The 13,431-nt window shown below is 43.7% G+C and overlaps 1 protein-coding gene across 1 annotated transcript in view; it reads right to left on the bottom strand.

Annotated features, from left to right (window-relative positions):
• Nucleotides 1-12,650, bottom strand: part of cbsa (cystathionine beta-synthase a) — a 20,592-nt gene extending 7,942 nt beyond the window's left edge. Inside the window, exons 1-6 of the mRNA XM_063211875.1 lie at nt 12,535-12,650; nt 9,612-9,901; nt 6,687-6,793; nt 6,174-6,308; nt 5,788-5,867; nt 5,023-5,227 (exon numbers count right to left, since the gene is read on the bottom strand). Of these exons, the coding sequence (XP_063067945.1) occupies nt 5,023-5,227; nt 5,788-5,867; nt 6,174-6,308; nt 6,687-6,793; nt 9,612-9,889 (805 nt within the window). The 5' untranslated portion in view covers nt 9,890-9,901; nt 12,535-12,650. The remainder of the gene's footprint in view (nt 1-5,022; nt 5,228-5,787; nt 5,868-6,173; nt 6,309-6,686; nt 6,794-9,611; nt 9,902-12,534) is intronic.
• Nucleotides 12,651-13,431: the final 781 nt, after the last annotated feature.

Raw genomic sequence — 13,431 nt, 5'->3', positions numbered from 1 at the left:
TTACATTTTACTGCATAATGGATACTGTTGCGGTCAAGACGTGTAGAGAAATAAGCAGGTGCGTGGACCCGAATAGAACAGTTCAAAGGTTGAGAGTAGGTTTGCACACTGAAAAAGACACTTAAAGTGATACTGTCCCATTTTTGGAAATAAGCTTATTTTACACCTCCCCTTGAGTTCAATAATAGTATATTACCATTCTGATGTACTTTCAACTGTTTTCTGGGTATGGCAGTGCAAATTTTACCTCCAAGCTAGCAGGTTACATTGAGTCCTATGAGACCAGCTGGCGGCTAACTGGTTGAAAGTATAGGAAAACGGTAAAACCCTATTATGTAACTCAAGGGTAGTTGTAAAATAAGCTTATTTCCAAAAATAGGACAGTATCACTTGAAGTCAAACACCAAGGACAAGGAGTTTTACTCTGAGAGCAGAGTAGAGCTAGCCAAGAAATCGAGACGCCCCTAGTGGCCGCAAACTGTCAGCGTTCAGCTGTAGGGGTTTAGTTCGCTAGGCTAGAGAAGAGCAGGTGTTTCAGGGTTCTGCCTTCATCAGTGCTCTCCTTGTGCTTGACCGTAGTGTGTTTTTCAGTGTGTGAACCTGCTCTCACCTTAGAACATATTTAGGCAGAGAGACAAGAAGCAGATGGAATCCCCAGTGCAGATGGAATCGCCAGTGATACCATTTACGTTTAGCAGAGAAAGCTTTACTACCTTATAACCAGGGCTCTAAATTAACTTTTTCCACCACCAGCCAATTTGGCTAGAGGACATTTTTTCTTACCAACCAAACAGAAGTTCAACTAGCCATTTTTTTAAAACCTCGCCAAAATATACTATGCATTAGGCTAGTTATTTTTATAGTTATTATTTAACCCCTTAGCGCAGCACTATGGCTCTCTGTAATGTCATAGCAATGTTGTTATGATGTGGTTAAGCATTTTCAGCAAGTGAATAGGGTCGCCGGCGACCCCTGCTGCAGTAAGAGGTTAACTATTTCTACAACACAGATACACTATAGGCCTGCATAGGCTACTATACGCCTAGGCCTAAGAAAAATAAGAGTTTGGTTCCGGTTGGTTGTCAGGTTTGGTCATGGGTCGGTCGGATTTTTTTATTTTTTTTTTCAAATTTTTTTTTTTTCATTTTTTTTTAAAATGTCCGACCCACCCAACCCCCAATATGCGCCAGATTTCGTCATAAACGTTGTTGAACAATGCCAAGGACGATAGTGGAGTGTGGCCTGCTAAAGCTACAATGAAATATAGCCTAATAAGTATTAATGAGCCAAGATACTGACCGTCACCGAAATGAGGATATGATCATACAGCCTACCGTTTCTGGCAATACCTGTCCAGCTGCCAGTTGCCTGACACTGCTGTTTTAGCTCCTGTAGGCTATGTCCCGTTTTCTTTTTTTTAATTCCTTTCCATCACCGGTTGTAGACCATATTTTCCTTGGGATGAAGGTTCTGGCTTGGAAACATTCTATTTACACACTTTTTTGTTTTACGCGAGGATGTAGACGCCTGAGGCGATATATGGGTGGGAGACGTGACACCTTGTTTTTTCGTAACATTGGTTAAAAACCTACAAAACTGTTATTTTCCTTTAAAAAACAAATGTCAAAGAAATAAGATGTGGTACATTATGTTTCATATTGGTCTTAGATGAGAAGAAACATTTTTGTTAAGATTTATGTAAAGGTTTATACCGTATGTCAAATTTCCTGCGGTGTGACTGTAACATTAATGAAACAATATATAATAATATATATATAAATTAACCAACAACATTTTGAATAATGTATGAAGCATTTGGCATGATTGCATAAATCTTAACTTTAGATTAAGATATGTGAACGTGGAAAAAACTCAAGACAGTAATATTAACTACAAGTTCAATTTCGTAACACAAATTGCGTCCTGTGGGGTGACATGTATGTCAATGTTTGTGAATGGGCAGCTGCAAGGCCAACTACAAGGGTCTTAAAGACTGGCTCCTAACCAGTCAGTACCTCAGTTATTGGAGAGTGCTGTGGAAGTTTAAGGTGACTCTTAACCTCTTAATATGTCTTCATATTGCAATCTTTCTGTCACGCAATGCTTAGGTTCATTTTATGGTGTCCTGTGGTGTGACTGCTCTTATAGGAGGAAAAAAAGTGTTTTTATTAATGAAAACACATATTAAGATTAAACACAATATCATTATCAAGTTAGCATGAGCTCAGATGTCAGTCATGTATACAAAAGCATTAAAATGGCCATAATGCAGTGAATTCCCTGTGGTGTGACTCCATTTTCCTGCGGTGTGACATGCCTATGCTATGTGTTGATGCAGGGCACATTTTCCCAAAAATGGCAAAAATAAGGTGAAATTCCACAGACCACTAAGTGCTTTATTTTTTTCAATTTTTTCCAATTTTTATCCATCATTTTTTTCAGGAATTTGAAAAACTTTTTTTTTTTTTGGCGTTACGCCCTTAAACGTCAACCACCCATGAATGTTTTAATGAAGGGTGATCGAGGGGCAACATACATCGTCATTGCCATTAAATCATTATTGTAGGCAACTGTAGTAGTCCTAGGTCTTCAACGAACAGTCGTACTTGTGGCGACATCATCGTTAATTTCTATTTCATTATTTGGAGGAGGTGCGGAGAGTGAGACAGTGACAGACGCCCTGCTGCTGCGCGATGGTGGAGGGACAAGCAGAGAGAGAGCAAGAAAATAACGGGCTCGGGCCAACGGACTTCTTGGTTAACAAGGCCTTGTGGTAAATGAAAGAATGAAGGGAAACGTGGGCAAAACATTTCCCTTCTCTCGTATTAACTTATTTACAAGGTATTGATACAGTGCTACTTTAGAATTGCTGTAACGAGTTATGCATCTCATCCAACATGCAGCGTGACTGAATGGAAGCCCTTTTCTAATATGACGAGACAATATCAATACATTCAAAAATCGTGGATACTCATAATGTTTTCTGTGTGTTGCATTTCGAGGCGGGTGGTCAGGCTGTGTCCGTGTCGGGTGTTGAGGTAAGGCGATTGACTTATCATTTGACAGGTATTTTCGCCAGGTTCCCAAACTACATCGTAGCCTATTAGTCTGCAAGAACGCTGTGAGGCAAGTTATTTAAAAACTTACGAGCTACAACGACTACCAATTAGCATGTTGTAGCATAATAATTAGCCAACAACGTGACCGATAGGTGCGCAACTCTGCAGTGACATTTGGGGTTTTCTAATATCAAGCCGGGCGGCACTTGTGGCGCGCGCTTATGTTGCTCCTATATGGATAGTCATGCGATGCAAATTCAGTAACTTGCAGGCAGGTAGAAAGTGAGAGATGGCGAGTTATGGGAATGAAGAAACGTGTTGTGTCTTGTCTATATGAATAACCCTCCAAAAAACATCGATATTTTTTTGAGGATTCCAAAAACTCAAAAAAAATATTTTGGGTCGCACAAAAAATGATAGGGTCGGTCGGCAACCGGAACCAAAACATTATTTTTTTTAGGCCCTACATAATAAGCATATTATAGGCTAGGCTATATATTTTTTCATTATTTTTTAACTTCTGCTTTATTTTTTACTTCCATTACTTAGGCCTAATCAATTTGATTAGTTTTTGTTCAATTACTCTGAAAACAGCTGAATCACATCACACAAGTCACTCACATAACAAACCTTAAACATACAGTAACCAAGCACACAGCCAAACACTGCAAAAGCTCACATACGCACACCCCAGGAAAGGAGAAGAGATAAGAGGAAAATGAGAGGAGAGAGGAGGAGCTCTTCTCTACCATGTGCAACAAAATGACAAGAAGCCTAGTTTAACTAAAAGTAAATAATATTTCTGGAATCTTCGCTTCCTTTGTTACTTCCACAGCTTTGTCGTTGGTTGCTTTTTTTCTTTCCGATGGCGTGGGCTTTCCAACTTAGTTGCGCCAGGACTCGGACCATTTCAGAAGACAACTGAACTGACAGCTACGGTCACACTACTCTGACAGTCAGCTCTCCTCCTCTGCCCTTGTCGCTATTTCATTCCACAACCACTCCATTATTACGGTTACAATTACTACTAGCATTCACCAACACACAGAACCTTGCTCTAACCCCCGTCACATTCTCATCACTCGCACAAAACATAGTCTACAGAACAGAAGTAGCTCTATGCATAATCTGCGTAAGTCCTGTTATTGAAACAGTCAGGGCCCCGCTGCTTCAAAAATGCAGCCTGTTACAGCAAGGTTCATATAGTAATAATAGCAGTAGTGACGTTAAAAAGGTTGTAGCGAAATCGACGAGAGCATAGGAGGAGAGCTGCCTGTCAGAATAGTGTGAGCGCAGCTTAGCTGACAGAATGCTGGTGGTCTGAAATGTTTTCAATCCTGGCGCGCGCAACAGCATGGAGTTGCCGCTCGCTGCACGGGAAAGCCCACGGTGGGAGGCTAATGGGTAATGTAGGAAATCTCGCCGTCTAAGAGCAGCGGTTTACCGTTCATAATTTACTGTACTCGGGCGCTACTAGCCAAATTGGCGGGTAGGTATTTTTTTCTACTAGCCAAAATGAATTTTCACCCGTGTTTGGCGGGTTGGCGTGTGTTAATTTAGAGCCCTGCTTATAACAACATTGCAATTTCACCCCTCCGTCCACTAAACATTTCTCAATTCGGCTGAACCTCCAGACCCAGTCTATAGCCTTCTATACGGATGAAATTAGTATGAGGAAATTATAAAAAACAGGCAGGGAAAGGTACCATCGCACTAGCCAGGCCGTGCCCTCCTAGTGACGCAACACCTTCAGCGTTGCTACTAGTCAGGTCAAGAGCAATGCAAGTACTTTCTGAGCTCCCGAAAAATCGGGAACTCCTCCCACTTTGTTGGGAAGCAAACAATCATTAGCAAACCAAGGGAGGCCGTTTGGGAAATGCTGTTTGGGAAATGTTAATTGTTATGCTCTTGGTCAGACCAAGTCTCGAAGAGATTTGAAAGTCGATGATAATCAGGCTAGTACCATCGCACTGCTCCAGTATCTCCTCGGCAGTGGTGTCGTAGTGGGCCAGTGGGTTGCTAGCGTTACGATACTGGTCCAGGATGTGGGAGTTGGGGATCTCGTTCTTCAGGCGCCAGGCCACGCCCACGTGAGACTCGGGCGAATCGAAACGGGCGCTGGTCGGTGTACGGACGATCTCCGCACCCAAGGCCCTCAGTACATCAACCTGTAACCACAACACATAGCTGTCTTTAGTCCACGGGTTCCAATGATCTCCAGAGAAAAAAACATGTGCTACAGTTTCCTTCCAACACACAGGGTAACTGGTCTAGAATTACATTATTACATTACATTTCACTTAGCTGACGCTTTCATTTTATTCAAAGCGACTTACCGTTTCAGGGTATTGGTTACAGTCCCTGGAGCAATGTGGGGTTAGATGCCTTGCTCAAGGGCACTTCAGCCATGGATGGAGATGTAGGGAGAGGTCAGGGGGGATTCGAACCTGCATCCCCTAGATTGAAAGACCAACTCCCTAACCACTAGGCCATGACAGCCCAATCACTGTAGACTACAGTACAGTAATTGTCTTATGATCAACAGATTCTGAGCTAGTTGGATCAAATTACTGGCAGTGTTCCACCCCATAGCAACACAGTCTACCTTGCTAGGCACAGTAGAATAATAACGGATGTGTAATATCATGTGCTGGTGTTGTAATTGAACCATGAACTTTTATTCAGTCTTGACACTTCTGGAAATGTTGCTCTTTTCTGTCACACCCACCTTCTCCATACTCATCTTCTCAGGCATCACTATGATGCATCGGTAGCCTTTCACTGCTGCTGTCAATGCCAGACCGATACCTGAGTGACCAAGACGAAATGGAGCATAGGTATTTGTCAACATTCACATCAATATGTCATAGATATCATGGATGTCATGCTAAAGGAAGATTTCCAAGCAATAAAATCATAAAAGATGGCAAACTGAATCACTTAAGTGAATACAGGAGCACAGAGACATGTAGCACATACATGCTACATACTCACATATACAGACAGACACAGAAATGCAGAAACATACTCACACTCACACTCTCTCTCTCACACACACACACACACACACACACACACACACACACACACACACACACACACACACACACACACCTGTGTTTCCGGAGGTGGGCTCTATGATGGTGTCTCCAGGCTTCAGCAGCCCAGACTTCTCCGCATCCTCCACCATGCGCAGGCTGATGCGATCCTTCACACTCCCTCCAGCATTGAAGAACTCACACTTTGCCACTACAGAGAGAGAGAGAGAGAGAGAGAGAGAGAGAGAGAGAGAGAGAGAGAGAGAGAGAGAGAGAGAGAGAGAGAGAGAGAGAGAGATAGAGAGAGAGAGAGCGTTGTCATGTAATTGTGAGTGTTGAAGACAAATACTGCTTGGTATATTTTGAGGATATTGCCATAACTACTGTATTTAATTATTTATTATTTATTTAATTATCACATTACACATTTGATTTCATTTAATTTAATGAATTCACGTTTAATCACAAAATGGCCAAATTTTTTACCAGTTCTCTCTGGTGATGTATTTTATACACAACACAACATTTCGTGATGTTACACAAACTAAACACCTAATTTCAGCAGGCATAATAACAATATAAGGCTTACAGAGTTCGCACTTGAGTCCAAAGGTCTTTGGCAGCTTGTTCATGCGGACCAGCGGCGTGTCTCCGATCCTCGTAAGGATGTTCGGCAGGATTCTGGGAGGTGCGGTTCTGTGAGGAGACATAAACATGATCATGTCTGTTTTCATTCTTACAGTATATTGTTCTCATCAGCGCAAGTTAACCGTACCTGAAAGCTCGTGGAGGGGTTCCAAGATGGTGGTTGAGTAGCAACCTGATGGTATTTGCCTGGTTAACACCAGACCTAATCACAAGTGAGATTGTCTTTCAGATCGAAACGATTGTGTAGAACTAAAGGCAGTGTGGGAGTTCCCAGGCTAGATGGTAGTGGTGGTATAGCAGCTAATAAAAAAGCCTGGAGTTCTTGTTTTCTCAACTCAATGTCATGATCACTGCAGGTGATCTACTGGCAAGTTTACCACTTCATTTAGGCTTAACATAGCCTGTTTTTTTACTTACCCATGTTCCGCTCCATACATAGGCCTATCTGTAATGGTCTAAAATGTGGGTATGAATGGGTCTTAGACTGGGAAATGGGACCAGAATTTCCCATCTAAGCCAGTGGGAATGTGGTAGCCTAGTAAACTGGCGCCACCCACTGAACGCCAAAATGTTTTGGCTGCGAGTGGGTCTGTAGTGGTCTGCCAGGCTTGCCAAGAATCTAGCAAACCAATCACAACGCAGAGATTTGTTTTGAATCAAAGCGGGCAGGGTTTTGAGGGAGTGACGACGAAGCTTGCAACGTTGGGAAAGCACATCAACAAGAAAGATAGCGCTGATTGGTCAGAGCGCCGGTGTTCTGTCGAGATGTGTTGCCTCGTCGAGATGAGCGACCGGTCGCCCTATTCGATAGTGGTGTTCTATCGATTTGCGATGCCTCATCTAAATGAGCGACCTTGATTTTCCGCGGAAGGCGTTTCAATCGGTCCGCGTAGGACTGTTTTAATAACCATAACTTTGTTTATTTTACGGACAGTGGTGTGCAATCGTTCGTGTGGAGTTTAATAAGAACGTGCGGCTGCTGACCACTAAAAAAACGTGAGCCTCTCGTTTGAGTAGGCTACCATATGAAAGAGAGTTGAGTTTGCGCAAATACTGGAGAAAGTGTTTGGGATCAGGGCCTGGGTTTTTTAATGCAGTAATTTGCTGTTGGTTTGGTTTCAATGCGACGTGGGCTCGCAAGGCAAATTGCCACATGAAATCATGTGCTATGGGGATTAAGCGCCGTTTATATATTCCCAGATAGCGTATTGTGGCTTTGTTTTGGCAGATGTCTTTTAATGACCGGAATCATATTTTCATAACATCCCCACCAGTGCATTTCTTATTACCATGTTCAGGCATTTTACAATGCGGTCGATTCAAATTCTTGAGTGAAAAGGGTGGAGGGAGCATTTTGACAGCTCAATCAGAGGTGGCGATTTTTTCCATTTTGCAATGAGAACGCCTCCTCTACATAAATAGTCTTTTCTGATCGATGTTACAATGTTCGAGGCTGAGTGTGTGAGCGATTACGGTTAGGCAACAAAGTAGCAAATGTTCGAGGCCACGCTATTTCGCAGATTTTCCAATGATCTGCTGGATGACCCACGCTATTTCCCGTTTTCCCAGGGGATATATCATAACTTTCAGTCCATGACAGTCGGTGGACAAGCTATAGGCTAACTAGACTATGATGACTGGTGGTAACCTCAGGAGGACATAGAACTAGGCTACAGTTTGAGTCACTAAAGTTGACAGTCTCAGGGGATCCTATCGTAACTTGCGGTCTCACAATTCGATGGGCAGTCACCCGCGAAAACCACCGCGAGGGTGTGCGCATGCGTGCGCATGCTCAGTAGCGAAAAGTATCAGATCTCGACGGGTCGCTCATATAGACAGGACACCGGCCTAAAGGCACAGGCACGGTTTGAAAGACAATGAGTTGTTCTCATCAACAATCTTCAGATGTACTATTCATCAAGGCCAGACTAAATTACACATCCAACCTCACATTTAGGCTGGTTTATCAGGCTAGGTATGTGGAGTCTATGTGGGACACGATTGTCCTCCTACTGTCCTGAGCCACTGCACTGGGTGTGAAGGGAGCATGTGTGCGCTGCATGACTATCCATCATCATTGCTCAATAAAATTATATACTGCATTTCCCATAGAAATGAATGGTCCGTCCTGGCTATCCTACGTGAGCCAGAGGGTGCGTGCAGAGAGAGTAGGTAAGAGAGAGATTCCATTGGCCTATTGTTTCCGGGTTCTATCATTGCAAGGGGGGGGACCCCTTTAGGCAGACCTAAGGACTGTTCTATTCAATGCTTGGAGCATTACGACACGCCGCTTTAGGCAGACCGGAACCTGGTCACGTTAGGTGCCCATAGAAACCTATTATGTTGGCATATCTCTATATACTTAAAGAATCTCTGGTGTGTGGGGAGTTGGTGTGACATGACAGTGGGTGTGGGGGGGATTGTGTGTGCGCGGCATGACGGCCCACCATCATTGCTCAATAGAAATGTCTGCGGCATGATTGTCCATCATTATTGCTCAATAAAATTGTGCTGTATATTTTCCATAGAAATGAATGATCAGTCCTATCCTACCTGTGCCAATGGGTGTGCAGGGAGTATGTGTGTGGCATGGTAGTCCATCATTATCGCTCAATAGTGATGTTGGCTAAGATTATGTCCTCGATTTTAAGTTGCTTTGGTTAAAAGGCGTCTGTCAAATGCAATCTAAAGCAATGTAATAAAATCATATTCCCCATAGAAATGAATGGTCACTCCTCTTCTACCGGAGCCATTGGGTGTGTGGCAGAGTATGTGCGCGGTTAGGTATGATTGATTGTCCAATAATAATTATTGCTCCATAAAATCATGTATTTCCCATAGAAATGAATGGTCGGTCCTCTCCTACCTGAGCCCCTTGGTGTGTGGGGAGTCTGTGTGCGGCATGCCGAGCTTCCAGGTACAGCGGCTGGCCAGGTCCGGGCGGATCCACTTCCTCTCCGCCGCCTTCTTCCCCTCCAGCTGGATGGGCCCGTCCATGTCGTCCCCGTTCGCTTTCTCACTCTGCTCCACGTCTCTCTGGAAAGGCCCTTCCTGGCTCTTCACCTCCCTCATAGGGACAGTCCTCCGCACCGCGAACGGACACACCGCGGCCTGGCTCTCTTTGGGGGAGGGAACTGAAGGCATGGCTTACGAAGTCTGAGAGAGAGAGAGAGAGAGAGAGAGAGAGAGAGAGAGAGAGAGAGAGAGAGAGAGAGAGAGAGAGAGAGAGAGAGAAATACAATGCTTTAACATAGTGTTTCTCAACGGGGGCGGTACAGCACCCCAGGGGGCGTTGGTGAGCTCTAGGGGGGCGTTGAGATGGACACAGCTGAGAGGGGGCAGTGCTTAGTTGCCATTGGGGGACTTTAGTCTGTTTCAGTTTTTAATACTAAGGGGGGTGTTGGCAGGCTTACAATGAGGTCAAGGGGGCGTTGGGAGGCTTACGATGAGGTCAAGGGGGCGTTTGTTCTAAAAAGGTTGAGAAACACTGCTTTAACAGAAAAACAGTCTGACATTTTAGTAAATATTGAATCTCAAGCAACATAAGTAGCTTGAGAAGCAGTAGAAAAAGCTGTTTCACATTTAGGATAATTTCAACAAAGATTTTTAAGCTTTTGCATAATATTACGCCATTCAATACATTATATGGGATGAACTGGGCTTGCTTTATAAGGCCATACACTAGGCCTATACATTTTAACAGTACAAACACTTAGTATACATACAAGCTGCCATGCTTTCCTGATTTATAGTCAGTCAATTGACAGACAGATGTCCTCCCACTGAATATGGGCCTATAGGCAACATGTTTGTATGCCGACCTAAATTAGTGACACGGGCCCCTTCTAGGAAAGGTTTGTTACATACAATACAAACAGCCTGGTGACCTCACATATGGCCAGGGCCGCTGCCAGCTTTGGCTGGGTCCAGGACAAAGTCATCTGAGAGGGCCCCTAATCCAAAACAATGTAATTGGGACCCAATTCTGGGCCCCCTACCTCCTTGGGGCCCGGGACAGCACGGCCTTATTTGTTTTCAAGTCAAATTATGCAGATGCTGACAAAATATAATACAATTTTGGTACATTTGATACAACCGTTTCATTCGTTAAAATTACCAAGAGAGCAATTTTGTAAAAAGTAATACATTTTTACACCACAGTTCCATGACCCACCCAAGACCCATCCGCGACCTACTTTTTGGTCCTGACCCACCCGTTAAGATACATTGCTCTTAAAAACAACCACATTCCACTGGCTGCAAGGGTCACCCGAGTAGCACTGGGTGACTGAGGCCCTCATGCAGCTACTACTATAACTACAACTACAACTAGTACAGATAGTGTTGCAGGGCGTGGCAACAGATACAGCTCAGACACCCTCAGGGGGGAAAAGATCTGTGGGGTAAACACAGGGAAGCCAACAAGGCGGGGAAAATGGGTAAGTTGTCCCAGGCCCAGGGAGAGCAGCAGGGGGCCCAGAATTGGGTCCTCATTACATGGTGTGTATTGGGTAGGGGGCCCTTTCAAATGAATTTGTCCTGGGCCCAGCTTAAGCTGTCAACAGCCTTGGATAAACGCATAGCTCACATGCACAGCTGGGAGCCGAATCTGGTGTCAGCAGTGCAGGCAGGATATTTCAGAATCACAGACCAGTGCCGCAGGGTTGGAGCATGCTCGCAAGGCAGGAGACATGTTCTGCTGGGGGCGAGACGTGTAGCTTACAGCCTCTGGTGTGCAGAGCAAGAAAATGTGGCACAGCTGGTCTCAATGACCGACTGACTTAGGCTACATAGCCTACATGCAAAATGTGTCCTCAATCAACCCTTGAAAATGTGATTGGAAATGCCAATGGGTGCCAGAAGAGAGTAAACCACAACATTTTCGTCATGTTGTTAGAGCAAATAATTGCCAGGTTTTGTACAAACAGCACCTTGCCTCTTCAAAGACACGCGCAAATCCATTTGCCCCGCTTGCGCATGTGCCCAACATCTGTCGCCAACTTGCCTGATTATCATAGTTCTAGACTTGCAATCGCCGAAGGTGTTGAGTCACGGGCGTAGCCTGGCTAGTCCTACATGACTGGTATGATGTATAATGTCTATCAGGAGGAGGATTGCGCTGACCTACGTTTTGCTTGCCCTGTAGATCTGCAGGACTTTTCCTTTCCCCTAGATCTGGGTAAAACTCTTCTCCTTGACCTACATATCGTGGTAGGAGTGCACTGTTTGGAAGCCTGTGGCAAGAAATCCATGCGATGGGCTCAGCAGCCTTGCGCGCCGGTGAACTCTTTGAACTCATTAATTTGAATGACCACCTTGATTTTTTTTTTTTTTTTTTAATCATAGCCATGTTGCCAGTGTCGCATACAATGGCACAGATTTATCTTGATCGACGATTGGTAAACTGTCATGCATGCATCCACAGGCATTGGAATAGGTTTTGGGCTACACGTGGTCCTGTTTCAAAGAGCGAAACTTAAACCCTTTATCTTTTTAGTAATTAAGTTACAGAAACTACAAGTAGGAATAACAAACATGAATTAAAATCACATCCCCCATTCCGATTTCCTTCCTATATTCTCAGCTTTAGAATAATGCATAGCCAAAGGATAGATGCCTTTAATGAGGATAAAACTACAATCTTCAGACAATTAAATAATAATGAGAATGATTAAGAATTCTGAGGAACCAAGTTAAGTAGGCCTATTTTGTTTCTATCCCATCATTATGTTTACTTGAATAATTCTTGTCAAAAAAAATAGGTGCATTGCTGCATTCGCCACACTTACCGGGAGAAGTTGCGAAGTAGCAGTGTCTCTATCGGTGCACCACAATAAACGTTTAGGCTACCCAAGAATAAATTCTGAAGCCAGAGTTCAACTCAGGTCTGAGTCAGATTAAGTAGATATTACCTTTTCATATTATTACACGTTCAGAAACTGCTCGGATTGGTTGCTCCCTGGGCGTTCCTTTGTGTCCGTCGACCAACCAGATGTCGGCAAATGTTTGGGAGAGGAGAGAAAAACAAACTTTTATAGGCTTAGGAAGCCACATGCCTGGGGGAAAATGGAGAATTATGTCTCATCCAACTCCCGTTGTTGAATGATATGTTTACTTCTATAAGAGAACCTCTGGTGTAGAAAAATGTGACTGTGTGGAAAAAGCGTGGATGAACAACCATTAGCACCACTGGACATGTTCAAATGATCAGTGTAGTAATTGGAAATTAAGTCTTCCATCAATTAGCCCTACTGAGGTCTAGGCTACTTTTGATATGTTCGGCATGCCATGTGTTGTCTCTTGCATACCCTTCTGACTTTGGAACATTTACCTGCTCGCTGAAAAAGCGTAATCCAAACACAATCCAAACTCTTTACCAAACACATTACAACTCGGGGTCAGCCACTCTCCACATGACACAAAAACCTACAACAGTGGCCATATCATTACAGGTTGTGTTATTTGGCTATAAAAAAACAGGATATTGCAGAATGGGAACAGGTGAGAGATGTAATCTCTATGGCGCATATGTACATTTGTGTTGATGGGTTCTTGAGAGCAACACAGTCTTTCATGTACAGTAGATGTGTTCATGATGTAACCTGTGTAACATGATGTGTAACATGATGTAACCACTGCATCTTGAGGCTTTCATTGTTAATGGCTTATTGGAGAATAATAAACAA

Source organism: Engraulis encrasicolus, chromosome 12 (genome assembly GCF_034702125.1).
Source record: "Engraulis encrasicolus isolate BLACKSEA-1 chromosome 12, IST_EnEncr_1.0, whole genome shotgun sequence".
Lineage (NCBI taxonomy): Eukaryota > Metazoa > Chordata > Actinopteri > Clupeiformes > Engraulidae > Engraulis > Engraulis encrasicolus.
Note: the sequence above shows the minus strand (reverse complement) of the source record. Positions and strands in the feature narration are given on the sequence as shown.